Below are 24,202 nucleotides of genomic sequence, written 5' to 3'. Positions count from 1 at the left end.
CCTCCTCTCTACTAAAAATAAATGAGCCGGGCGTGGTGGCACATGCCCGTAATCCCAGCTACTCAGGAAGCTGGGGCAGGAGAATCGCTTGAACCCGGGAGGCAGAGCTTGCAGTGAGCCGAGATCGCGCCACTGCACTCCAGCCTGGGCGACAGAGCGAGACACCAGACACCGTCTCAAAAAAGAAAAAAGAAAGAAAGAAAAACAACAACGACCAAAAAAACGTTTCTCCCCATACTGCGCAGAGCCCGGCGCACGGGGAATTCCTCTCTATCGAGTGGACGCTGTCCCGTCCTGCGAAGGTCCCTGGCGACACCGCCACGTGCCAGCTGGGATCACGTCGTCCCCACGGCCGGGACACCCGCTGCCACTGACCGAGCGGCCCCGGGAGCTGAGGGGTCGCCGCGGCGCTGCCCGCGGAGGCTGTGGACTGTGGGTCGCGACGCCGCCGGGCCGACTTTCACCCGGGCGTGCTGCTGGGGGCCCCGCCCGGCCCCAACCTCGCGGTCCTCAGTGCGGGGGGCGCGCCTTGGGGAGCGAAGAGCCCGCGCCATCCTGAGGACGCGCTGAGGACACGCGCGGCCGCCGGGGTAAAGCGTTGCCGGGGAGACCCGGGACCTGACAGGAACGCAGCCCCTCTCAGTCCGCCGCCATCCCACAGTTCCCCGGTCCCGGAAGTGCCCTGGCCTCCCGGAAGTGCCGCAGCGGCTGACAGAGCGGCTGACGGAGCCGGGCTCGCCAGGTCGCTGCCGCCAGAGGGTTGCTGTGCGGGGGCCTGGGGGGCGGCTGGAGGCCTGAGTGGGGCTCGCGGCGGGGGTCGGCAGGGGGCCGGGTGGCGGAATGATGGAGGAGGAGGAACTGGAGTTCGTGGAGGAGCTGGAAGCCGTGCTGCAGCTCACGCCCGAGGTGCAGCTGGCCATCGAGCAGGTGAGCGTTCCGCCCCTCGGGAGGGGAGACGCGAGCGCGGGCGTGGGGAGGCCGCGGCGGGCGCACGGAGGGCCGGGGCCCGGGGCAGCGGGGAAAGGTGAAGTGGGGAGGAGGCCCGGGTGAGAAGGGGTGTCTGAACCAGGAGGAAAGGAAAGGGAACCCTTTCTAGGCTGCGATAGTCTTTGGCGAGGGCGGGGGGTCCTGGTGGTTTTGGGGAAAAGGAACTGTGCGCCGAGAGAGGACGGCGCGAGGAGAATGCGGGCCTTGGGTGGCATCTTCAGATTCTGGGGACTGCGGGGGCTTCATTCATTTACCAGGCTCGTGCCAACGCCGCGGTTTCGCGAGCTGGCCCCTCGCGAGTGGCTTGGAACTGGGGGGAGGGCATGACTTTGATTTCTGACGCGGATGGCGGAGCAGAGAGAAAGGGTTGAAAAACGACATCGTTACCGTTCTTAAAAGGCTGAGAGTTCCTACCGTTGAATCGTTTGGGTGAGGTTGGAGAATACTCCCAAGGGGTCTCTTTTCCCTGCAGGAACGGTTTTTTTTTTGTTGTTGTTGTTTTTTGTTTTTTTTTTTTTTAAGATGGAGTCTTGCTGTGTCGCCCAGACTGAAGTGCAATGGCGCGATCTCGGCTCACTGCAACCTCCGCCTCCCGGGTTCAAGCGATTCTCCTCCCTCAGCCTCCCGAGTAGCTGGGATTACAGGCGCCCACCGCCACGCCTGGCTAATTTTTGTATTTTTGGTAAAGATGGGAGTTTCACCGTATTGGCCAGGATGGTCTCGAACTCCTGAGCTCAAGTGACCTGCCCGCCTCGGCTTCCCAAAGTCCTGGGATTACAGACGTGAGCCCCCACGCGCGGCCCTGCCTGCAGGAACTCTTCCCTTTGCAAGTTTATTTAATTTTTAAGGCTAACGATATTAGAAATGGGGATTTTTATTTTATTTTATTTTATTTTTTTGAGACGGAGTCTCGCTCTGTCGCCCAGGCTGGAGTGCGGGGGTGCCATCTCGGCTCACTGCAACCTCCGCCTCCCAGGTTCAAGCTATTCTCCTCCCTCAGCCTCCCGAGTAGCTGGGACTACAGGTACCTGCCACCACGCCCGACTAATGTTTGTATTTTTAGTAGAGACGGGGTTTCACCATGTTGGCCAGGCTGGTCTCGGACTCCTGACCTCAGGCGATCTACCCGCCTCGGCCTCCCAAAGTGCTGGGATTACAGGTGTGAGCCACCGCGACCCGTCAGAAATAGTGAATTCTAATACTGCAAGGTATTGCTCCTGATAAAGGGAGAAAATCTTCCTTAAAGGAATTGTCATGAAGTTTTATGATTTAAGAAAGGGATTTATGATTGAGGAAATGGACAATTCCATTATGTCTTATTTAATGGCCCCTGAGAAGCTCTTTTCTTTTCTTTTCTTTTTTTTTTTGAGACGGAGTCTCGCTCGGTCGCCCAGGCTGGAGTGCAGTGGCGCAGTCTCGGCTCCCTGCAAGCTCCGCCTCCCGGGTTCGTGTCTAAGTTAAACATGACTTCCACTGTACCAGTAGTTGACATATGTTGACTCTTAATACTTACCGTGGGCCTGCCACTGTACTAAGTAATGTATTGTCCCATTTATAGAGGTGTGTGTGTACGTGTGTGTGTGTTTGAGACAGGGTGTTGCTTCTCATCTACCTCCCCTTGATATGGTAGAAGGCTTCAGCTTTTCTAACAGTTGTCTTAGAAGACATTTTGATTCTTTGGCTCTGTATTTCTTTGGAAGGCTTCTTCAGAGATGAAGTTGCTTCCCACAGTTATAACTCTATCAAGCTGGTGAGACCCAGTGTCCAGCAGATACTTTGGCCGCTTGTATTGTCCACCTTGTTGCATGTTCTTCAGGTTGTTAGGGAGTTAGCTATATTTCTCAGAGGTGGACTGTTTTTGAGACAGGATCTCACCCTGTCACCCAGGTTAAAGTTCAGTGGTACAGTCTTGGCTCACTGCAACTTTGTCTTCTGGGCTCTGGTGATCCTCCCACCCCAGCCTCCCAGGTAGCTGGGACTATGACAGGCATGTGCCATGGCGCCCAGCTAATTTTTTTTGTAGAGATGTGGTTTCGCCATGTTGCCCGGGCCAGTCTCCAACTCCTGAGCTCAAGCGATCCACCCAGCCTTATTTTTGTTTATTTATTTATTTATTTAATTTGTTTTGAGACAGAGTCTTGCTCTGTCGCCCAGACTGGAGTGTAGTGGTGTGATCTTGGCTCACGCAACCTCCACCTCCTGGGTTGAAGTGATTCTCCTGCCTCAGCCTCCTGAGTAGCTGGGATTACAGGTGTGCACGACACCCAGCTAATTTTTGTATTTTTAGTAGAGACTGACCTCAGGTGATCCACCCGCCTTGGCCTCCCAAAGTGCTGTGATTACGGGTTTGAGTCACCATGCCTGGCCCTTTATTTTCCTTTTAATTGACAAAATTATATATATATATATATTTATGGTATACTACCTGTTTTTATATATAATCCTCTCTTTCTATATAGGTGTTTCCAAGCCAGGACCCTCTAGATCGAGCAGATTTCAATGCTGTCGAGTATATCAATACCCTGTTCCCAACAGAGCAAGTAAGTAGAGTTTCAGGTTTCCTTCCTTTCAGCGGCTTCTGGCGCATCCTGGGTGTCATGCTTCGTGTGCTACACTAGATCATCTATGAGCCCTTGAAAAACAAGGGAGAGTCAAATTGAAATCAAACTCCATCGTCACCACCTGGGGCAGTGAGCTACACTGTGTTGGAATGGAATTCATTGAATAGTGAACATATTAATAATAATTGTACCCTTGGGTTGTGAGAGTCCTCCCAAATTTTCTGTTGTAATGGAAAGTGGAAGGGATTTTTATAATGTAGTAGGGAAAGGTGGGGGTGAGGCAGACAGGATAAGCCCAGAATCATGAAGCCACTTTCACCTTTATTTCAAGATGTAAATTTTTATTTTTATTTATTAGTTTTTTTGAGATGGAGTTTTGCTCTTGTCACTCAGGCTGGAGTGCAATGGCATGGTCTCGGCTCACTGCAGTCTCTGCCTCCCAGGCTCAAGCGATTCTTATGCCTCAGCCTCCTGAGTAGCTGGGACTATAGGCACTCACCACCACGCCCGGCTAATTTTTGTGTTTTTAGTAGAGACGGGGTTTCACCATGTTGGCCAGGCTGGTCTCGAACTCCTGACCTCGTGATTTGCCCGCCTCAACCTCCCAAAGTGCTGGGATTACAGGTGTGAGCCACTTTGCCCAGTCTCAAGAGACAAATTTTTAGGCTTTATGTTTTATTATTTTTTGTCTGGTGATTTGCCTGTAGAGATGGATTTTCTTTCCAAATTGGTTTTTGGGTGTTTGGGTGAGGAGTAGACCAGAACTGGAAGCAGCAGAGTTGGGAGAAGGGCAGCGAGAGTCCCGCTTAGTTTTCATTTGTTCAGTAGGTGCCTGTCATGTGTTGTCAGTCACTGTGCCAGGTGCTGGGGGTACAGAGATGAATAAGATCCAGTCCATGCCCTTGAGGTGTGCAGGATCAAGTGGTGGGAGACCCTGGTGAATGCCGTAAGTGACGATGGGACGGTACGGTAAGGAAACAAAGACCAGTTCTTCCAAGGAAAATGACAACTTCAGAGAGGAGGTAGCCTGTCTGCCAAGCTTGAGAGATTCATTCATGTATTCATTTAGTAAAACGTAGCCGTCATTTATTAAATGTCTACTAAGTGTCAGGTACTATTTTTAGAAACGAGGGAGAAATGTAAACATGACAGATCTGGTCTTGGTCTCATGGAGTCTAGTGTAGGGAGGAAGACAAGAAATAAATCAAGAGATACACTATAGCTGATCAAACATGGTGGCTGTGATCCCAGGCAGGTTCCCTGACAGAGCATGATGCATGGGCAGGAGCTCCTTTAGATAAAGGAGCTTAATGGGAAGCTCTCTATGAGGTGGTTCCTTCTAAACTGAGACCTGAGGGACAGGGAGGAGTCAAGCTTGCAGCAGTCTGGCAGGACAGTATTCTAGACAGAGCCAGCAGCCAGGTATCTCTTCCAGGATGACGAGGGAAGAAAGGTATGGGCGGAAAGCAACACAGGTGCCGAGGGAAGAGACTGAAGGCACAACCTCTTCCAATATGATAAAGGAAATAGTTAGAATAAGAAAAGTTATAATAGAAATAGGATATAGAGATTATTATATATGGATATTATCAATCATTAGTCTTTAGTATTAATCTTTGTTTCATTATTATAACCAAAGAAAAAGCAGGCCATACAGAGTTAGGAGCTGAAGGAACATTGTAAGAAGTGACCAGAAGACAAGAGTGAGAGCCCTCTGTCATTCCTGTATAAGGGCCGCTTGAAGGCATCTTGGTCTAGCAGTAGCGCCAGTGCCTGGGAAGGCACCCATTACTTAGCGGACTGTGAAAGGGAGTCTCCCTTTCCCTGGGGGAGTTAGAGAACACTCTGCTCCACCAGTTGGCCTGCCCGCAGTCGTCCGGAGGCTTTAATGTCCCCCTGTGGTGCTGTGCTTCAATGGTCACGCTCCTGGTCCCCTTTCCTGTTCCGTCTGTACACCTGGCTCCTCCTTTTAAGTTCTTAGAAGATAGCAGTAGCAGAATTAGTGAAAGCATTAAAATCTTTGATCTTTCTGATGAGTGCATAGAAAAAATGCTGACATATGCTGTCCTCCCTCTCTGCTTCAGCTACCACAAAGGGAAGGGCCCCCTGTCACGTGGACATGTGACTTGCTTGACCTTATCCATCAGTTGAGATGACTCACACTCCTTTCCCTGCCCCCTTGCCTTGTATGCAATCCATAGCAGTGCGTCCAGGCATTCGAGGCCACTATTGGACTCCGCGCACTGGTGGTGGTGGTCTCCTGGGCCCAGCTGTCTTTCCTACTACTTCTTAGTTCTGTGTCTTTCTTTCTACAATCTCTCGTTTCCGCACACAAAGGGAAAACCCACAAGACCCCGTAGGGCTGGACGCTATGGAAGGCCCTTCTAAACACAGGACCAAGGCGCAGAAACAGGAGACCCAAGATGTGCACCGTGAACAGAGACTCGCAGGAGATGAGGCTGAGGAGGGAGAGCAAGGATCCTGGAAGATCTGTGTCCTGTAGGCTTATGGTCGCCAGTTTTTTGGAGACCACATGCCTCTCAGTGAAATGCTTTTTTTCTTTCTTCCTTTTTTTTAAAACAGAGTGTTACTCTGTTACCCAGGCTGGAGTGCAGTGGCACAATCATAGCAGCCTTGAACTCCCGAGCTCTAGCGCTCCCCACACATTGGCCTTCTGAGTAGCTGGTACTATAGGCGCATGCCACCACACACAGCTAATTTTTAAAATTGTTTAGTAGAAACAGGATCTCACTATGAAGCCCCGGCTGGTCTTGAACTCCTGAGCTAATGTGATCCTCCCACCTCGGCCTCCCAAAGTGCTGGGATTACAGGCATGAGCCACTGCACCTGGCCCAAATATTTTTCACAGAACTGATTTTCTTTCTTTCTTTTTTTTTTTTTGAGACAAAGTCTCATTATTGTCCCCCAGGCTGGAGTGCAATGGCATGATCTTGGCTCACTGCAACCTCTGCCTCCCGGGTTCAAGTGATTCTCCTGCCTCAGCCTCCTGAGCAGCTGGGATTGCAGGCACCCGCCACCACACCTGGCTAATTTTTGTATTTTTAGTAGAGACAGGGTTTCACCGTGTTGGCCAGGATGGTCTCGATCTCTTGATCTTGGGATCTGCCCACTTCAGCCTCCCAAAGTGCTGGGATTACAGGCGTGAGCCACCGCACCTGACCTGACTTGCTTGTGTAATTTTAAATATTATTTGTTACTTGCTCTTACATAACCTTTACTGCAACTGTAATAGTAATCTTTACTGGATATTTCCTGTGTACCCGACACCATTCTAGGCACTAAACAATGATGAACTCTCCACTTTGTTATCCTTCTTATTTAACAGTGAGAATAACGAGGCACAGAAAGATAAAGAACGCTCAGCTTCAATGTGATAGCGTTGCCATGAAGGAAGGATGCCAAATACAGTGACAGCAGAACCCAGGGCCTTACTTGGTCATGATGGATTGGAAAGGCTTACTCCCTTGAGGAAGTGGTGTTTTCGCTGAGTACTACAGGCCAAGTTAGTGTTTTTTTTTTTTTTTTTTTTTTTTGACATGGGGTCTCACCCTCTTGCCCAGGCTGGAGTGCAGTGGTACAATCATAGCTCACTGCAACCTCAAATTCCTGTACTCAGGCAATCCTCACACTTCAGCCTCCTCAGTAGCTGGCACTACAGGTGTGTGCCACCACACCCAGCTGATCATTATTATTATTATTATTTTGAGACTGAGTCTTGCTCTGTCACCAGATTGGGGTGGGGTGGCACCATCTTGGCTCACCACAACCTCCGACTCCCTGGTTCAAGCAATTCCCCTGCCTCAGCCTCCTGAGTAACTAGGATTACGGGCACGCACCACCACACCCAGCTAATTTCTGTATTTTTAATAGAGATGGGATTTCACCATGTTGGCCAGGATGGTCTTGATCTCCTGACCTCATGATCCATCCACCCCAGCCTCCCAAAGTGTTGGGATTACAGGCGTGAGCCACCACGCCCAGCCCCAGCTGATTTTTATTTTTATTTTTTATAGACTGGGCTTTGCTGTGTTGCCCAGACTGACCTTGAACTCCTGGCCTCAAGCCACCCTCCTGCCTCATCCTCTCAGAGTGCTGGGATTACGGATTTGAGCCACTGTGCATGACCGTTAGTTAAGGATTTTGAACTTTGGTTTCTAGGTAGCCAGATTTGGCTGACTGGGTTGGCATTGGCAGCTTTACGCTTTACCCCGTTACTGGGTGTAAGGAGAAAGAGCAGGTTTCAGTGGCAAGTAGGGCTGGAGTGGGTTGTAAGGGTGGGCCCAAGTTTGAGCATACTCAGGTCATCTAGGTGGAAATAAGTAGTTGGGTATTTGCGTGTGGAGCTCATGATCCCTGTTATTGTGACTATCTTGGCAGATCCTTCCAAACTTTTTTTAATAGACATACTGATTTTTAAAATAAAGTTTAAAAGACGATATACTGTGTGATTGTCTTTTTTGAGATTTCACAAAAAACCTTTATAGCTCATCATTTTGTGTGAAAGGGGAATTTTAGGAATTAGCTGGAGATAGACATTTGGGAATAGCTACGATAAAGATAGTACTTGCTGATTCACCAAAACAAAAAGGTGTGTTAGATTTGAAAATTATGTAGGGAACCACCAGGTTCTCACCTCTTGTGGTGTTTGTGTATGTGCTGTATTTTTTTTTGTTTGTTTGTTTTTTTTTTTTGTTTTTTTTTTTTTTTTTTTTGAGACGGAGTCTCGCTCTGTCGCCCAGGCTGGAGTGCGGTGGCGCAATCTCCACTCACTGCAAGCTCCGCCTCCCGGGTTCACGCCATTCTCCTGCCTCAGCCTCCCGTGTGGCTGGGACTACAGACGCCCGCCACCGCGCCCGGCTAATTTTTGTATTTTTAGTAGAGACGGGGTTTCACCGTGTTAGTCAGGATGGTCTCGATCTCCTGACCTCGTGATCCGCCCATCTCGGCCTCCCAAAGTGCTGGGATTACAGGCGTGAGCCACCGCACCCGGCCTGTATTTTTTTTAAACTACTGAAAACTCAAGATATTTGTCGTTCCGCAGATTCAGTTCTCTGTCTTGTCTACGTGTGCCCTGTGTATATGCTAATGTATAGTCACGTCTCAGAGTAACTCAGGAAATTTGTGAAATCGGGTTGTCTTTACTTCTGTAGTCTCAGAGTTTCACTTAGCACGTCATCTACCAAGCCAGATTCCCGTGGATCTTAATGAAAAGGTAGTAGAAAGTAGTGGAATAGCTTATAATTTAACTAGTGTTAGATCTTGGGCAAAAACCGTCTGTATACCTCATGGACCTACAGTAAACACTTGTAAATTATGAGTGCACATGGTTTAAAGTAGAGTTCAGTGTATCAAGAGTGAATTTAGTGTTACTGTGAGGAGGAGGGTGAGAATACATTGCTGTTGAGTGGACGTACTTGTGTGTGTGTGGCTGTCTGGAGCCTGTCGGGTGGCCTGGAATGGATGCCTCTTTCTGTTTTACCGGGGCGGGTCTGAGAGGAGCCTGGATTTTCCATGCAGCAGAGTGCCTGTGGGGCTTTAAATAGTAGCCAAGTTTGGTGACAGTGGTCGAGAAAACCTTTTAAATCTCCTGATTAATTAATTAAACTGAAAATCATCATTTGGAAGTTTGATTAGAGGAAACTAAATGAAATTTATGAAAAACTAATATAAAGCTGACATGCTTAGGAAGTTTGAGAAAAGACTGAAATGGGGAGGTTTCTAAAGAGTTTTTGGTGACCCCAGAAATGCTCTGGATCTGTGTTGTTAAGAGAAAAACCCAAAGTCTGGCTCACAGCTCTATTCTCCAATCCCAGCACTTTGGGCGGCCAAGGTGGGTGGATCGCTGAGGCAGGAAGATCGCTTGAGCCTGGGAGGTAGAAGTTGCAGTCAGCTGAGATCGTGCCACTGCACTCCAGCCTGGGCGACAGAATGAGATCATGCCTTTAAAAAAATGAAGATAATAAGGCCGGGCGCGGTGGCTCAAGCCTGTAATCCCAGCACTTTGGGAGGCCGAGACGGGCGGATCACAAGGTCAGGAGATCGAGACCATCCTGGCTAACCCGGTGAAACCTCGTCTCTACTAAAAAATACAAAAAACTAGCCGGGCGAGGTGGCGGGCGCCTGTAGTCCCAGCTACTCGGAAGGCTGAGGCAGGAGAATGGCGTGAACCCGGGAGGCGGAGCTTGCAGTGAGCTGAGATTTGGCCACTGCACTCCAGCCTGGGCGGCAGAGCCAGACTCCGTCTCAAAAAAAAAAAAAAAAAAAAAAAAATGAAGATAATAAAAAAGATGCCAAATTGCTTATACCAGTTTATTTTTGTATAGCTAGATAATTTCATAGTAGAAGGCAATATGCAAAAATTTTGATTGTGATCATACTGTCCTGGGTGTGCAGATGACTTATTTTCTCTAATTATCAAGAATTACCTTTAGAATCAGGAAATATTTTTCAATAACTAAAACATTTAAAAATTAAACAATTAAAACTGTACAGCCCCATTATAACTAAACGAGATGTGTGATTCTCAAAGCTAGGATAAACCCCTCTGCCCAGCCAATGTGCGTTCCCATAGGGCTTTTCCCCAACTCCAGGAGAGGCCCTCAGCCCTGGTAAGGATCGCTGTCATAGCCAGACACTGAACTGATGGGAGTGGGTGTGTCATAGCTGTCAGGTGTCTTGGGGCGCAGGAAAATTAGGTCAAGAACCACTGCGTTAGAGGTAGATCATAGAGTAAGAAAGAGGATCTCTGAAGCTTCAAGCAAAGCACCTGTCCTTTCAGAGCACATTTCTGATCTGTTTTTTTATTTGAGGCGGATTCCCCCTCTGTTACCCAGGTTGGAATGTAGTGGTGTGATCTCGGCTCACTGCAACCTCTGCCTCCCGGGCTCAAGCCATCCTCCCACCCCAGCCTCCTGAGTAGCTGAGACCACAGGTGTGCACCAGCACGCCCAGGTAATTTTTTGTATTTTTGGTAGAGACAGGATTTTGCCAGGTTGCCCAGGCTGGTCTTGAACTCCTGAGCTTAGGCAACCCACCCACCTCGGCCTCCCAAAGTGTTGGGATTACAGGCGTGAGCCACCATGCGGGGCTTCATGTTTCCCAGTCTTAACGTTGAAGAGGAGAAAAGTGTGCCTGGCATGGCAGAGGGGATTGAGGGAGATCATTCCTGTGAAGTGCCTACAGTTGTTACCTAAGAGACCCACACTAAATGGGGTAGCCTTTCCCTTTTGCCCCCGCAACAGAAAGCCTGGAAATGAAGGAAAAACAGTCACCCAAGGGCCACCTAATAATCAAATATTATAACTTTAGGATATTTCTTTCTCTTCTTATTTATTTATTTATTTATTTATTTATTTATTTATTTATTTATTTATTGAGATGGAGTCTCACTCTTGCCCAGGCTGGAGTGTAGTGGCGTGATCTCGGCTCACTGCAACCTCTGCCTCCCAGGTTCAAGCAATTCTCCTGCCTCAACTTCCCGAGTAGCTGGAATTACAGGCAACTGCCACCATGCCTGGCTAATTTTTTTTTGTATTTTTAGTAGAGATGGTGTTTCACCATATTGACCTGGCTGGTCTCGAACTCCTGACCTTGTGATCTGCCCACTTCGGCCTTGCAAAGTGCTGGGATTACAGGCATGAGCCACCGTGCCCAGCCTATTTTTATTTTTATTTATTTTTTCTTTTTGAGATTCTCACTCATCTTCCAGGCTACAGTGCAGTGGCTCCATCACAGCTCACTGTGCCCTGCAACTCCCAGGCTCAATCAGTCTTCTCTCCTCAGCCTCATAAGTAGCTTGTACTACAGGTGTGTGCCACCACACTGGCTAAGTTTTCTATTTTTTGTGGAGACGGAGTTTCACCGTGTTGTCCAGTTTGGTCTCTAACTCTTGGGCTCAAGCAGTCCAGCCACCTCAGCCTCCCAAAGGACAGACATAAGCCTCCACACCCGGCCTCTATTCTTTTTAATAGCTACATTCATTATGTTATAAAAACGATATTATAGGGCCAGGTGCGCTGCCTCATGCCTGTAATCCCAGTGCTTTGGGAGGCCAAAGCGGGAGCGTTGCTTGAAGCCAGGAGTTCAAGGTCAGCTTGGGCAACATAGCAAGACCCTGTGTCTATAACAAAATAGGAAAATTAGCGAGGCTTAGTGCACATACCTGTGTTCTCAGCCACTCAGGAGGCTGGGGTGGGAGGATTGCTTGAGCCCAGGAGTTTGAGGTTACAGTAAGCACCACTACACTCCAGCCTAGGTGACAGAGGGAGCTGCCATCTTAAAGGTAGGCTATTTGATATTATAAAAATACTTGCTATCATAAAATGATATTAGAAATATTTTCCTGTTGGCCAGGCACAGTGACTCACGCCTGTAATCCCAGCACTTTGGGAGGCCAAGGCGGGCAGATCACAAGGTCAGGAGATTGAGACCATCCTGGCCAACATGGTGAAACCCCATCTCTACTAAAAATACAAAAATTAACTGGGCCTGGTGGGATGTGCCTGTAATCCCAGCTACTCGGGAGGCTGAGGCAGGAGAATCACTTGAACCAGGGAGTCTGGCAGTGAGCTGAGATCGTGCCGTTGCACTCCAGCCTTGTGACAGAGCTAGTTTCCATCACACACAAAAATATAGGTATATGTTAATTATATATAAATTAATTTCTCTTAAGATTCTTTTTTTTGGCCGGGCGCGGTGGCTCAAGCCTATAATCCCAGCACTTTGGGAGGCCGAGATGGGCGGATCACGAGGTCAGGAGATCGAGACCATCCTGGCTAACACGGTGAAACCCCGTCTCTACTAAAAATACAAAAAACTAGCCGGGCGAGGTGGCGGGCGCCTGTAGTCCCAGCTACTCCGGAGGCTGAGGCAGGAGAATGGCGTAAACCCGGGAGGCGGAGCTTGCAGTGAGCTGAGATCCGGCCACTGCACTCCAGCCCGGGCTACAGAGCAAGACTCCGTCTCAAAAAAAAAAAAAAAAAAAAAAAAAGATTCTTTTTTTTTTTTTTTTTTTTGAGACAGGGCTGTTTAACCCAGGCTGGAGTACAGTGGTGCAAACATGGCTCACTGCAGCCTCGACCTTCTGGCCTCAAGTGATCCTCCCACCTCAGCCTCCTGAGTACCTGGGACTACAGGCACCCGCCACCACGCCTGGCTAACTTTTTTATTTTTTGGAGAGATGGGGTCTGTCTGGGCTGGTCTTGAATTCCTGGGTTTAAGTGATCCTCCCACCTTAGCCTCCCAAAGTGCTGGGATTACAGGCATGAGCCATCACGCCCAGCCTGAGATTCATTTTTACCTCAAGCTGGTCTTGGATTTCTGAAAATTCTGAGTAACTGTTGGCTTAGTCAGCACCGTAAGATGAGCTGTGACAACCCAGTCTGACATCTCAAACACTCAGGGCCCGTTTCTCTTACCAGACCTGCTCCTGGAAGGCACCTAGCCTCCTCCTCCCCTCAGAGGTAGCCAGAAGCAATTTATAAGCGTATTTCCTGCAATATCCCTAATTCCTTCTGAGATAAAATATTTGTTAAGGGAGAGAGAAAGAGGATTTGTTAAATTGTATTTTGAAAACTGGAATTAAAATAGTACTGTAAAATTGTACCTCATCTCGTCCATTAGGGGGCACCATTTCCTCACATTTTCTCATCTCTAGGGTCAGAAGTGATCCCTTTGTTTTGTCATTATAATAAGCTTTATTACAGTCACAGTATTATAGTCACAGTACTAGTGCATAGTCAATAATTATAAAATACAGACAAAAAGAAGGCTTTTTTTTTTTTTTTTTTTGAGAAAGAGTTTTGCTCTTGTTGCCCAGGCGGGAGTGCGACAGCCTGATCTCAGCTCATTGCAGCCTCCGCCTCCTGGGTTCAAGCGATTCTCCTGCTTCAGCCTCTTGAGTAGTTGGGATAACAGGCGCCCTCCACCACGCCTGGCTAATTTTTTTTTTTTTTTTTTGTATTTTTTTTTTTGTATTTTGTATTTTTTTGTGTGTGTATTTTCAGTAGAGATGGGGTTTCGCCATGACGGTCAGGCTGGTCTCAAACTCCTGACCTCAGGTGATCCGCCCACCTGGGCCTCCCAAAGTGCTGGGATTACAGGCATGAGCCACTGCACCCGGCCCAAGAAGCAAAATTTGAAATCCCTTCTTTTCGTATTGTAATACATAGTTGATAGATTGTAGCTACTAATGCTGCAACTACTAAAAGATACAACTACTCCTATTTATCCTTCCAGACTTTTTTCTAATGAATCTATATACTAAAAAATCAATTTGTGTATTTATTGAAGTATAACATAATACAGAGGAGTACACAAATCTTAAGGGTACAACTTGATGAATTTTCACAAAATAAACAGCCATGTTACCGCCACCCAGATCAAGAAATAAACCATTTAAAAAAACTTCAGAAGGCCTTTCCTTGCCTCTTCACTGTCAGTACCTTCCCCCAGAGATAACCATAGTCTTCACTTCTAACACAGGAGAATTGTGTTAGTGAAATCATATCCTATGTCCTCTTGTGTCCGGCTTTTTTTGTGCCCCGTTCCATTAGTAATGTTTATCCATGGTGGTGTGTGTTCATTCATTTTCGTTGCTGTATTTTGTTACATGAATTTGTCACAATCACATATACCACGGGTCAGCAAACTTTTCTACAAAGGTCCAGGTAGTAAATATTCTAGGCTTTGTGGCTCTACAGTGTCTTTCACAACTGCCTAACGCCTCTGTCGCTCAAGAGCAGCCGGAGGCAGGACGCAAGTGAATGGGCGCGGCTGTGTTCCAGTAAAACTTTATTGACAAAAAACAGGGGCTGGGCTAGATTTGCGAGTACCTTCCAACTAATGCTTTACTTTTTTAAAGCAAAGCTCATACCATGTGATTAAAGTTTTTGAGCTTTCATAAGTAGCTGTTAGAGCACATCATTTCCCTGGGAAAGAGGAATTCCAGGAAGTGGACTAACAGTTGGGCACTCTTTCTTCTTTATTGTAGTCTCTGGCGAACATAGACGAAGTCGTGAACAAAATTAGGCTGAAAATAAGGTAAGTAACATTGTGTGATTGTTCATCATTAATGAAAAGTATGTTGTTAATTTAGTTAATCACATTCTAGATCACATTTTTCTGTGAGAGCACTGGAATCTCAAGTTTGCCATAGATGGTAATATAGTTCCTTTTTTAATTTTCATTTATTTATTTATATTTGAGACGGATTTTCGCTCATTGCCCAGGCTGGAGTGCAGTGGTGCGATCTTGGCTCACTGCAACTTCCACCTCCCGGGTTCAAGTCATTGTCCTGCCTCAGCCTCCCAAGTAGCTGGGATTACAAGCGTGAGCCACCACGGCCTGGCAAATTTTGTATTTTTAGTAGAGATGGGGTTTAACCATGTTGGTCAGGCTGGTCTCAAACTCCTGACCTCAAGTGATTCACCGGCCTTGGCCTCCCAAAGTGCTGGGATTACAGGCTGGAGCCACCACACCTGGTCATATAATTCTTTTATACGTATGAACTTTGTGGCAAGGAACTCAATTTTTCGCCAGTCTTCAATTATTCATACAAAAGGAAGGAAACTGTGACAGAGTCTATTCAAAACAGCTTTTGTAATTATAGAAGGAGGCAAAAGCTTTTCTGATAGATTTTTTTTTTCTTTTTTTCAGTTTTTTTTTGAAACAAGGTTCTGTGCCCCAGGCTGGAGTGCAGTGGTGCAGTTACAGCTAACTGCAGCCTCGAACTCCTGGGCTCAAGCGATCCTCCCACCTCAGCCTCCCAAGTAGCTGGGACTACAGGTGCACACCACCACACCTCACTAATTTTTGTATTTTTTGTAGAGATGGGGTTTTGCCTTGTTGGCTAGGCTGTTCTTGAACTCCTGAGCTCAAGCGATCTGCCTGCCTCGGTCTCCCACATCTACTAGATTTATTTTTATTTTTATTTTTTTTTGAGATGGACTCTGGCTCTGTCACCCAGGCTAGAGTGCAGTGGTGTAATTTCGGCTCACTGTAATCTCTGCCTCCCAGGTTCAAGCAATTCGTAAGCTTCAGCCACCCCAGCAGCTAGAATTACAGGCATGCACCACTATGCCCAGCTAGTTTTTGTATTTGTAGTAGAGACAGTGTTTCACTGTGTTGGCCAGGCTGGTCTTGAACACCTGGCCTCAAGTGATCCATCCGCCTCCACCTTCCGAAGTGCTGGGATTACAGGTGTAAGCCATACTGTCCTTCTACTGGCTTTTTAATGGCTTTATTTCCCTGTTTTTATGGATTTGCCTGTTTTTGTATTCCTAAGGCTTAGACATGAAGATGGGCTTACATGTGTATCCCTTGGTCACATAACAGCTAACAGATCTGCTGGTGGGCTCGGTGGTGACCCATGATTAAACATTGTGAACTGTGGGGGCAGAGGAGCTGGAAGCCGTCGATCTGCCTCAGACGTAGATTGCATGATCAGGGCCTGGAGTGGGAAGCACTGATTATGTCTATCGCCCTGGCTCTTTCTGCCTCATAAGGGGACTGAGAAAGGGATTGTGTGTGAGGTAATTTGAGTTCTCTGGCGTGTTCACATAAAGGTTTAGGAACTTGGTCATTCCTGATTTACACCATGAAAAATCCTGCAAGTTTTATTAGTCTTTTCAGACAGCTCTGACTATGAAGTGAAAATAGCCATTTTTAACAACAAGGCGATGCGTCAGTCTGCGCTGGGCTTGGCCTCCCACACGGCTGTGGCTGCCCTCCTTCCTGATGTCACTCACACATGTTTGGTTTTCGGGACGTTTAGGTGCAGTCTGCAGAAGTTGATGGATACATTACTGTTTTATTTTTTTCTTTTGGTCAGCCTAGAATAAAGAGTATTTGAATGACTGTATCCTTGAACTGTTTTGCTAGGAGACTGGATGACAATATTCGAACTGTTGTAAGAGGCCAGACGAACGTGGGGCAGGATGGACGGCAAGTAAGTAACTTATTCCTTCATATTACCTATGCTGCGCTAGTTTCTCCCGACAACCAGATGACCAAAACATCAACGTGCCTTCTCGCAGAGCACTTTCCGATTGATCCGTTTCATACATGGCAGGACAGGGCAGGGCAAGCGTCCAGAGCAGCCACGTGCTGTCACTCAGTGTCCCTTGGACCAGGCCTGTGTACTGTGGCACCGCTCACTTGAGGCCAGACGAGAACACGGGAGCTTCCTGGTCTTTCTCCTTAGTGTTGGGTGTCTCTTGTGCCCTCTTTTATTTTGTGGGCTGTGGCTAAAGGAGGTTGCTGCATTGGTCAGCTAAGTTGTTGGGGTTTTGATACTACTTTTGTGGCTGCAAAAGATAGCAACCTGACATAGTTATGATTTCCTCGCACCTCACTTTGCCAGCAGGCAGGTAACTCAAGATTCATTTAAAAATTTTACAAGTTGGCTGGGCACAGTGGCTCACTCCTGTAATCCCAGCACCTTGGGAGGCTGAGGCGGGTGGATCACTTGAGGCCAGGAGTTTGAGATCAGCCTGGCCAACATGGCGAAACCCTGTCTCTACTAAAAATACAAAAATTAGCTGGGTATGGTGGTGCGCCCCTTTAATTCGGGCTACTCAGGAGGCTGGGGCATGAGTCACTTGAACCCGGGAGCCAGAGGTTGCAGTGAGCCGATCGTGAGCCGAGATCGCACCACTGCACTCCAGCCTGGACGACGGGGGTGAGACTGTCTCAAAAAAAAAAAAAAGTTTTGGAAGTCTATTGGATCTGGTTAAGGAGGCTGTTGGAGGGAAAAGGGAAAAGTGTGTGGGGGGACATACTCTTTGATACTTGAGGGGCCAGATGCTACCTGTGAACCATTTCCCTTTTCATTCGATTCTGTTCTTCTGTTCAGGCGCTGTATTTCAGAACGGTTGTCTGAATGGAAGTGCTGAGTGTGCCTTTCTAGCTGTCCTTTCTCGCCTAAGGGAGGACGTCCTGTCCTCCCTTCTCAGCACTAACTCAGGTCAGTGAAGCAACCTTTGCAGTCGCTTCAGTGCTGTGGTTTCTCCTCTTGGACATTTTTTAGGACAGCTAATTTCTACAAATGTCCATCCTGCTGCCCAGATTTGGAGTGGGAGGAGGATAATCCTGTGCTGAGATTTCCAGATCTCCGATAATTCTGTTTCCTCTGCTAGTCCGTTTACAGATGTTAGGAGTCTCTTTCTTTTACATCTGTAGTTTTCCCATCTGTCTGTTTTTGCTACATTATATCACTTTTTTTTCCACTTCTTAGTCACTTTCCATGTGATAGCCAGTTTCCTTTGGCCTGTTTGTGAGTAGTTGGCCTTCTTGTCATCTTCAGAATTTGTGTGTAGACACATTAGGCTCCTAGAAGTGTTCCTGTTTTCTGGACTCTTGCGTGGCTTTCAGTCCTCATTCCCTCGTCTTGTCTGTCGAGGTCTCGTTCCCTCGTCTTGTCTGTCGAGGTCTTGTTCCCTCGTCTTTTCTGTATTTCATGAAGCATGGTTTCTTCGGCAGATGAGGCCTGTGTAAATGGGACCTGCAGAGGGGTCCTGCAGAGGGACCGGGTGGCCTCAAGCCCTCCAGCTGCACTCTGCTGCTTAGCTGTCCTAGTCTGTGTTTGGTCGTAGTGTCTGCCTCTTCAGACACTGCGTTGGCTCTGGCCAGCAAATGAAATCCAAGGCCAGGCATGGTGGCCCACACTTGCAGTCCCCACACTTTGGGAGGCAGAGGCGGGGAGATCACTTGAGCTTAGGAGTTCAATGCCATCCTGGGCAACATGACAAAATCCCGTCTCTACAAAAAGTACAAAATTAGCTGGACATGGTGGTGGCCTGTGCCTGTAGCCAGCTACTGAGGAGGCTGAGACAGGAAGATCAGCTGAGCCAGGGAGTTCAAGGCTGCAATGAGCCATGATCACACCACCTCACTCCGGCCTGGGAAACAGAGTGAGACCCTGTTTAAAAAAATAATAATAATAAAAAAAGAAAGAAAGAAAAAAATTCAAATTCCTTTGCTTGGCATTCAAAATTCTGGTCTCCATTTCCAGTTTTGCCTCCTGTTGTATTCTGTCTGCACCGAAGACTTTGTGCTCCACGAGCATGCCTGTGCTTTCTGGGCCTGTGCTTATAGACTCTTTTGTGCTTGAAATGCTTTTCCTCCTATCTCTTTCAGCAGCTGCATTTCCCAGTCTTACCCATCCAAGGGCCAGCTCGGATACTAGTTTCTTGACAGTGTTTTCTGTCGACTTCATCTGAATACATTAAGGAATCAGAATTTTGAATTAGAAAGGATTTAAAACTCATCTGGGCCGCTCCCCTCATTTTACAGAGGAGAAAATGGATTCTAGTGTCACTTGATATCCTTTCTCCATAAATCCCACAGCCCTATTCTTGTACTTTTCATTTGGCTTTTGGGGTCTCCCTTGACTTACTAGAGAACAAGTCTCATCCCTTTGATGTTTATAAGCTCCTGGAAGGTAAGAACTGTGTCATCTTTGTATTTCACTACACATAGGCCACGTGCAATAACGTTTTATTCAGCTGAGCTGGGCACAACGGCTCTTGCTTGTAATCCCAGCACTTCGGGAGGCCGAGGCAGGAGGATGACTTGAGGCCAGGAGTTTGAGGCCAGCCTGGGCAACATAGCAATACTCGTCTCCACAGAAAGGTAAAAGAATTAGCCGGGGCCGGGCGTGGTGGCTCAAGCCTGTAATCCCAGCACTTTGGGAGGCCGAAGCGGGTGGATCACGAGGTCAGGAGATCGAGACCATCCTGGCTAACACGGTGAAACCCCGTCTCTACTAAAAAATACAAAAAACTAGCCGGGCGTGGTGGCGGGCGCCTGTAGTCCCAGCTACTCGGAGGCTGAGGCAGGAGAATGGCGTAAACCCGGGAGGCGGAGCTTACAGTGAGCCGAGATCGCGCCACTGCACTCCCGCCTGGGTGACACAGCGAGACTCCGTCTCAAAAAAAAAAAAAAAAAAAAAAAAAGAATTAGCCGGATATGGTGGTACAAGCTTCAGTGAGCTGTAATGGTGCCACTGCACTCCAGCCCGGGTGGCAGAGTGAGAACCCATCTCCAAAAACAACAGCAACCCCCCCCCCAACATTTTATGCAAGTGTATTGAATATTTTGTCTAAGATTGTTTATTAATTATAAATAAACAAAAATGTTTTATCATAAAAACATCATTTTGATGAGCAAGTGGGTGTTCCTTAAAAGTGATTTAAAACTGGCTTTGTGCGTGAAGAGTCCCCACTTGCTACTGTTGGGAATAGTCCACACTACTTGTTCAGTGTGGTTCAGCTTACATTTAGAATGGCTCACTAGAAGTCTTAAAATACAGGAGTCATAGATGTTTAAAATTTCAAGAATGTGAAAATAGCGAGTGATTCATCAGCATTTTTTGTTGGGTCATGCTGTGTATAATAGATGTATATCTTTTAGTTATTTACGTTTCATCCTGTGGTTCTGGACTCTTGCAGGCTAGCAGTATTGCAGAGTCAGACCCGAATTAGACAGTCGGCGGAATGTCGCGTTCTCCCCCGTCCCGTGTTGATGGGTTGCAGGCTGCCGCGGCAGAGCAGGTCGTATTTCAGAGAGCAGGACCACATTTCCAAGAATGTTTAGATAGCATTTCAATCTGTGATGGAATTTTGTATTCGTCTCCTTAGAATCCAGACAGAAAGGAAGCCCAGAAGAAATAATTGCTTTTCCTGTCATGCCCCCATCTGTCTTTTCCAGCAGTTTGTAATGCATACTGAAGTAGAAGCTTTTTTTTTTTTTTCCAAGGAGCTCTTGGGTCCTGTCCTTGTCAACTCCTAGGGATGAAAGCCTTGCTCTCCAGCCCTGGCTGGCTGGTTTGCTAAAAGGAGTCTGTTTGACTGGCGCAGACTTGGTGGAATTACGGATGTTCCAACATACTGAGTTTTATAGGTCAAGAGGCCCCACGTTCCCCTCTTCCCTGGAACAGAAGAGAAGTTTGCTTTCAGCACTTGCTTCCTAAGCTTCTGAAGAACACTCAGAAGGGAGTGGCAACATGGACAAAAGGAGGTTTTCCTTTTATAAATTTAATCTTGATTGTGTTTAACCAGCTTTTTAATTTATATTTATTATTATTATTATTTTAGGGACAGGGTCCTGCCCTGTTGCTCAAGCTAGAGTGAAATCATTGTTCACGGTAACCTTGAACTCCTGGGCCCAAGTGATTCTCCCACCTCAGCCTCCGAAGTAGCTGGGACTGCAGGCATGCGCCACCACACACAGCTATTTTTTATTTTTTAGTTTTGGTAGAGATGGGTTCTTGCTGTGTTGCCCAGGCTGGTCTTGAACTCCTGGCCTGAAGTGATCCTCCTGCCTCGGCCTCCCAAAATGCTGAGATTATAGGCATGAGCCACTGTGCCCAGCCTAGATGTCCTTTTTGCTTCTTTATTTTTTTTTTTGAGACAGAGTCTTGCTCTGTCACCCAGGCTATAGTGCAGTGGTGTGTGTGATCTCAGCTCACTGCAACCTCCACCTCCCGCATTCAAGCAAATCTCCTGCCTCAGCCTCCTGAGTAGCTGGGATTACAGGTGCACGCCACCACGCCCAGCTAATTTTTGTATTTTTAGTAGAGACTGGGTTTCACCATGTTGGTCAGGCTGGTCTCAAACTCCTGACCTCATGGTCTACCCGCCTCAGCCTCCCAAAGTGCTGGGATTACAGGCGCATGCTGCCATGCCCAGCTAGATGCGCTTATTAATCTGTAAATAAGGGGAAGTGTTTACTTCACGTTCATGGTGTCTTAAATGACATTTTTAGCAGAAAAGTTCTTTTTGAAAAGCAATGTTTTTGACCTAAAAATTATTTGGGGGTAAGGAATGATTTAAATATTGAAGACATAATTAGGTCATTTCTTGAGCTCCTTGAAGTTTCTGAAATACCAGCTGCTTGGATAAATTCTGCTAAACATTTGGAGAGTCTTTGGTTTTTGACCGCCTCCTATGTGGGCCGACTTGAACTGGTCTAGTCTGTAACCTCTGCTAACCGGATGATGATGCTCTTACAAAGTTTATATGGCACTGAATCTTCCCCATTTTTATCTGTTGAAATCATCAGTCAAAAGCTTTAATTAAATGCCCACATGTTTGAAACTTTGTGGATGAGTCAGTTTAACAAGTACGTGATGTGATATGCTATGAAATTTAGGCAGCTTCCCAAGAATTAAAATGGATGGCCTGAATGTGGGTGAAAGAGCGGTGAATAGAGGGGCGGGTTAGAGGAGGAAAAAGCCGGCAGTGGGAAGTTTCAAGAGTGGCCAAACGATGACCAGTTGTCAGTAAGCTCTCAGACTCACAGGAGACGATCAGCCACCGCGTTTCTGTCTCTTCAGTGGAGCCTGGCTCCAGTGTAGCTGTTTCTTTGATCAGAACAAGAGTAAGGTTTGGGAGGAGAAGAGAATTATTACAAGTCGTCCCCACTTATCTGTGGGGGATACATTCCAAGACCCCCAGTGGATGCCTGAAACCCAGAGAGTAGCAAACTATATATATACTGTATTTTTTCCTATGTATACACACCTGTGATAAATTTTTGTATGCAAATTAGGCACAGTAAGAGATTAACCACAATAACTAAAAATAAAATAGCACAATGATGACAGTATTCCAGCATCAGTCCTCCTGTGATTTGGAGCTGTATGTAATAGCCGAGATGGCTGCTGAGTGACTGATATACAGGTTCTGTATTCAGCGTGGATATTCTGGGCAGAGGAATGATTTGTGACCTGGTCAGGACAGAATTGGATGGTGCAAGATTTCATCACGTTACTCAGAATGGCACATAATTAGAAATTTACTAATTGTCTTTTTCTGGAATTTTCCATTTAATATTTTTGGACTACAGTCAACTACAGGTAGCTAAAACCTCAGAAAGTGAACTGCTGATAAGGAAGGGGTGCTGTCTTGCTCACTCCTTCGCTTTGGAAGAAGGATTAGGTAATTATAGTACAATCTTCCACCCAGGTCAGGAGTCCTTTGCATTACATCTCTGACATTTCCTTATCCTGCAGAAGCTTGGATACTTTCAATGATGGGGAGGTTGCTACTTTGTGGGTCCGCAGGACAGACTAATTCAGTTTTACAGCTTTAGTTATGAGAAACTCCTTTCTTAGACTGAAGTGAAATAGTGAAATAGACTTCATTGTAACTGCTTGTTGATCTTAGTTCTGCCAGCTGGATGGGTGTAAGCCTAATCCCTTTTCCTTACTATAGCTTCTGAAATCGAAAATGGATATTATGTTCCTAAGTGTTCCCTTTTCTAGGCTAACCGTTCTTAGTTTCTTTATAATATAATTTCCAGACCCTTTATTATCCTTGCTCTTGATAGCTGTTTATCAGCATCCCTCTTAAAATGTGACTCCCAGGAGTGGACGTGCTGTGTCAACATACAATGAGACAGTTGACCTCCTTGTTCTGGGCTGAGCTCATTAACTTAGGGACTGGGGGTTCAGAGTGTCTGTCAACTCCCTGAAATTAACTGTAAATTTTTGTACGTCTAGACATATTTATGGGAGGAAAACTTACTGATTTTTCTAGATTTCCTAAGGAGTCTATGACTCTTCAAAACTTAAGGGCCACCAGTTGTAGACACTGTTCTTCCATTACCTTGGATTTGGTGAGATTTTTGATTTTAGACACTGTTCTTCCATTACCTAGGATTTGCTGAGATTTTTGGCAGCTGTATTACATGGTTGGCTTCTATTGAGTTGGCAGTCACCTGAAACCCCCAGGTCAAGGGTTGCAAACAGATGTCCACAGAGCTAGGAAAGTAACCTAAATGGTGTAAGCAGGCTAGTGTGTGTCCGGATACCTCCAGGAGAGTGAATGCCCTGTCCTGAGGGGATGGTCACAGGTGAATTCTAACCAGCTGTTGTCATGTCTGAATGCAGACCTGGAATTGCCAGATCTATCAGTTTTTTAAGAGAAGCCGGAAATCTGGATTTTCATGTGACTCTCACAATTGTTAACCATTGGCTTAGTGTTTTTCACGAACACTGTGAAGGCCAAACACTGCGAAGGCCAAACAAAACACGTCTGTGGGCAGTACTGTCCCAGGCCTTTCTTCATATGACTTTCATCTAAACTTTCTCCACCTCTGTTTGTGTAAGAGATTGTTTGAAATTGTCAGACTGTGTGTGTCTCAGCCTTCGTTCATCCCACTAGTTCTGCTCGATTGTTTATCCCATCAAGACCTTTGGGAACCTTGATGACCTCCCACTTTGTCATTAGCAGATTTGCCAGACATGCCTTCTGTGTCTTCATTCAAGCTGTAGATGCAAAGGCGGAATGGGGTGGAGCCGTGTGACCTGCCGTCGGAGGCTTCCTGTTCTTTCTTCCTCCTCACTTCAGCACAAAGTGCCAGACCCACAACACAGGATTTCTGCCTGTCCATGCATGTCGTCCGGAGCTGTGTTTCTTCGACTTTCCATGTCTTGATTTTCACCAAAAAAGGAGGCTATTAATACTTGCCTTCTTCACTGTTACATAGAGATATCATAAAGATTTATGAACTAAAGCAGCAAAGTACATTGCCTTCCAAGGAGAAAGTGTTCCTTGCTTTTCTTCCTCAAAATTAGCATATTATGCAATTCAAGCATTAGAACAAAAACAGGCTAGGCTTGGTAGCTTACG

General features: G+C 46.8%; 1 protein-coding gene across 1 annotated transcript in view; it reads left to right on the top strand.

Moving 5' to 3' along the window:
• Positions 1-785: 785 nt before the first annotated feature.
• Positions 786-24,202, top strand: part of VPS53 (VPS53 subunit of GARP complex) — a 168,980-nt gene continuing 145,563 nt past the window's right edge. Inside the window, exons 1-4 of the mRNA XM_073023847.1 lie at positions 786-927; positions 3,447-3,527; positions 14,560-14,609; positions 16,449-16,515. Coding sequence (XP_072879948.1) covers positions 841-927; positions 3,447-3,527; positions 14,560-14,609; positions 16,449-16,515 — 285 coding nt within the window. The 5' untranslated portion in view covers positions 786-840. The remainder of the gene's footprint in view (positions 928-3,446; positions 3,528-14,559; positions 14,610-16,448; positions 16,516-24,202) is intronic.

This window comes from Chlorocebus sabaeus, chromosome 16, assembly GCF_047675955.1.
Source record: "Chlorocebus sabaeus isolate Y175 chromosome 16, mChlSab1.0.hap1, whole genome shotgun sequence".
NCBI classification, from domain to species: domain Eukaryota; kingdom Metazoa; phylum Chordata; class Mammalia; order Primates; family Cercopithecidae; genus Chlorocebus; species Chlorocebus sabaeus.
This window is presented reverse-complemented; position numbering and strand designations above follow the sequence as displayed.